This window comes from Musca vetustissima, unplaced genomic scaffold (assembly GCF_032173495.1).
Source record: "Musca vetustissima isolate MV318-11 ecotype Yass unplaced genomic scaffold, APGP_CSIRO_Mvet_v1 utg13576, whole genome shotgun sequence".
NCBI lineage: Eukaryota > Metazoa > Arthropoda > Insecta > Diptera > Muscidae > Musca > Musca vetustissima.
Genome location: NW_026882411.1, coordinates 279 through 3953, shown reverse-complemented (window position 1 = coordinate 3953; position 3675 = coordinate 279). Strand labels below are relative to the sequence as shown.

Here is a 3675-nt window from a genome sequence, read left to right as displayed (position 1 = left end):
AAATATTGTATTTCTGATTTTTCAAAAAAAAAAAAAAAGGAAAATAGAAGATAAATCCCTTTACGTTTTCCTTGTTTCAGTATGTCGCTGTGAATTGCTGTTCCATATTTGAAAAGTGTATTTTTTATATTACCACTTTATTTCTACAGACAATTGTACTAGTTCAAATTTCAACAATTTACGAGTAGAGTTTGGTTTGGGACACTGATTGTAGTGTATTTCTACTGACAATGTCGACAGTTGGCTTTTCTTTTATTGTCATTAAAACATATTGAATATATACACATTTTTATGTAATTTTTTTGTAGATCGCATCGAAACAACGCGTTTTTATCGGCAATTAATTTGTTTTGTGTGTTTTATTGTTAAAAAGGTGATTATTTATTAAATATATAAACAAAATGAGTAAAAGAAATTATAAAAGATTAATTAAAAAACAAAAAATATTGTATAAAAACAGAAGTTTGCAATGTGAACAAGAAAATAGTGAAAGTGAATTTGTGTCAAACGGTGGAGATTTTATAAATGATTTCGTGGAAAATGGAATGGAAGATTTTGCAGTTCCGAAATTAATGTTGCGGGACAAACTTAAAAAGTGGTGCATGGAAACGAATCCTTCAAAGAAATGTTTGGAAAGTCTTTTATCAATATTAACACTAGATTGCCGAGAGCAGTCATTTTGACGGTTTTTAAATTTCAAGTACAAAAACAATTGTGTATATTATGACTCAGCTTTTTAAAATTTGGTGACTTTTTCTACCACATAGAACTACGTTTATTAATCATAGTAGCTGCTTCCTCCCCTCTTTCATTCCCCGTATTCACATGTGCTATACCTAAATAGCCTAAAAGCGGTCATTTTGACCTTTTTGAAATATTAAATAATCAAACTACTTTTATTACTGTATAAAGTAAATTTCTTATATGACCAGATCGGTACAACAACATCGAAACCCGTTTGCTACTCTAGAAACACATACGAACACACAAATCGGGAAAAATTAATTTTATATTTCCAGTCGATTTCACTCTTAGAGTAAAGTCTTCCTCTTTTTTCGAACGTTTTGTCCGCGCTCTTATTTTTCGAAAGGGGAAACCCGAGAGCCCTACCACCGAAAACAAATAATAACAACGTTTTGTATGATTGTAAATAATGTAACAAATATTAAAAAAATAGTCTAAAAAAATTTCTTTACACAATAAAAAATTTTTCAGAATGAAGTCATTTTGACCGATTTTAGGCAATATAGGTATATACAAAATTCCCGTCTTTCTAGTGTTAAAGGAAGAAGGTCTAGATGTTCCGCTCACTAGAGAGACTTTGGTGGGCAGAGCAAAAAATATGTTAACGAGAAATGTTGCCCCTGGAATTTATTGTCATATTGGCATAGAAACACAACTACGAAAAGTTGGTCACATTTTGGAAAAGTATGAGGAAGTCGAACTAGATATAAATATCGATGGAATTCCACTGTTCAAAAGCTCTCGTGTGCAATTGTGGCCAATCCTTTGCAGAATCGTTAATATTCAGGAGAAAACAAAACCGTTTGTTGTTGGATTATACTTGGGAAACACCAAGCCGGGTAGTGTGAATGTGTATTTGAAAGACTTCATTGATGAAGTGATTCTACTAAAAGGTCAGTTTATCATACAACAAAAACATTTAAAATTGAAGTTTCGTTGCTTAATATGTGACGCACCAGCAAAAGCTTTCGTTTGTGGAGTTCCTGGACATACATCAACACATGGCTGCACCAAGTGTACTCAAATTGCGAAGAAGGTAAACAATGTCTTGACTTATAGTAGCGAGAGTGGTTCCCTAATCTCCGATGAGGACTTTGCTGTGCGAAAGTATCCATGCCACCATTCCCAAATGTTCAAAGAAGAAAAAACTCCTCTCGAAGAAATTGGATTTGGTATGATAAATCAGACTCCTTTAGATAGCATGCATCTCATTGACCTCGGAGTCACCAAAAAAATGCTAACCAGAATAATGCATAATAAAACTGAAAAGAAAACCTCAAAACAAAATATTTCAAAAATATCTTCTGAATTGGTGAAATTTAAAAAATACATTCCAAGGGAATTCCCAAGAAAACCCAGGCCTTTAGATGATCTTTGTCATTGGAAAGCTACTGAATTTCACCAGTTCCTTGCTTATACAGGAATTATTGCTCTTTATAATAATGTACACGAAGATATTTATTATGAATTTTTAACTTTACATTGTGCTTATCGACTTCTTAACAATGCACGACATATGGATCAAAATATTGTTCAAGCTAATAATTTGCTTCAATTATTTGTCGAGAACTTCTCAACTGTATTTGGTTCGAACAGCATTTCTTTTAACGTTCATAATCTGCTTCATTTGGCTTCTTGCGCAGAAAAGTATGGTCCCCTTATTTCGTTTTCTGCATATGCATTTGAAAATAAACTGCAAACACTGAAAAAACATGTTCGAAAACCATCACATATCTTTCAACAAATTATTCAAAAGGAAAAAAATTGCATGATTGTCAACACTATTCAGGATGGGTTAAAATATGAAAAAGGTGTTATCGTTGGAGCTTTTGTAAATGATTGCTACATATCCTGCAAAGAACCAGATAATATTTGCGCGGTGAATTCATGCATTCCAATAAAAATTGATAATATAAAGAAAAAGGGCGAAATATATATTGAAGGCAGTCGAATTTTGGCATTAGAAAGTTTCTACGAAGAACCGGTGAATTCTTGTGAGATTGGTATTTTCAAAACGAATCTGACTCTAGGGGAAAAAGAGACATTTTGTATTAAAGACATTCAGTTCAAATTTGTATGCTTGCCAATTGATTCTGATTTTGTAATCGTGCCCATTTTACATTCCTGCTTTCCAGAGAAATATCAAGCACAAATTTTTACCTCCTAAGTACACAACTCCCGCACATAAACATGTCGAACGAAAATGCCAACCCTTCCAAAGGAAAAATGAAATATTTTGCTCCACAAGGTAATCTCCAAAGATTATCACTAAATTTTTAACAGTATAACAAAATTGAGTTCATATTTTTGATAGCTAATGCAAAATGTTCTTCCTGCCAAGAAAATGCCAGAAAACTAGACACGATTATTGATATTTTGGCGGAGCATAAAGTTTTACTGGATCGTGTTATTTCTCAGAACGCATTTGTGGACAATATTATGACAATTTTTCCAATTGAATCGGAAGAAAAACTTCGAGAATTTGATCGAATTCTCGCAACACAAGCAGATCTATATGTACGTATCTGCGTTTTGGGAATAACAAATTCATAACTAAAACAATTTTTACAATTGCAGACTCGACAAATGAAAAATCTCATTGCAGGTAACGCTGAACGTAATTTGCATAAAGTATTTGGAAGAAATATTATTATGGATTTTAATGTTGACGGAACTTTCGGGAAAAAAGGTCTGCCAGCCTTGAAAAAAGTGAGCTATATATGTTTTAAAATCCATTTCTTAGTTTTATTAAAAATATTACCTTGCCTAAAACCTTGCAGACTGTTTTAGATTAATTAAATATATTGTGTGTAGATTGAACTGTGCTTTACTTTTGTTTTTGTTACTTAATAACTGCGTTAAAAATGTAACGTTGTTAAATACTTATTCTATTACAAGCATTTTCCTAAAAATCTCAAATGACTATTTGGT

At 32.2% G+C, this 3675-nt stretch overlaps 1 protein-coding gene across 1 annotated transcript; it reads left to right on the top strand.

The window, feature by feature from the left end:
- Positions 1-1292: 1292 nt before the first annotated feature.
- On the top strand, positions 1293-3428 carry LOC133328742 (uncharacterized). Its single transcript, XM_061537289.1, has 2 exons — positions 1293-2992; positions 3059-3428. Exon 1 carries the CDS (start codon positions 1343-1345, stop codon positions 2909-2911), a length of 1569 nt encoding a protein of 522 aa, XP_061393273.1. The 5' UTR covers positions 1293-1342; the 3' UTR covers positions 2912-2992; positions 3059-3428.
- The last annotated feature ends 247 nt before the right edge of the window (positions 3429-3675 follow it).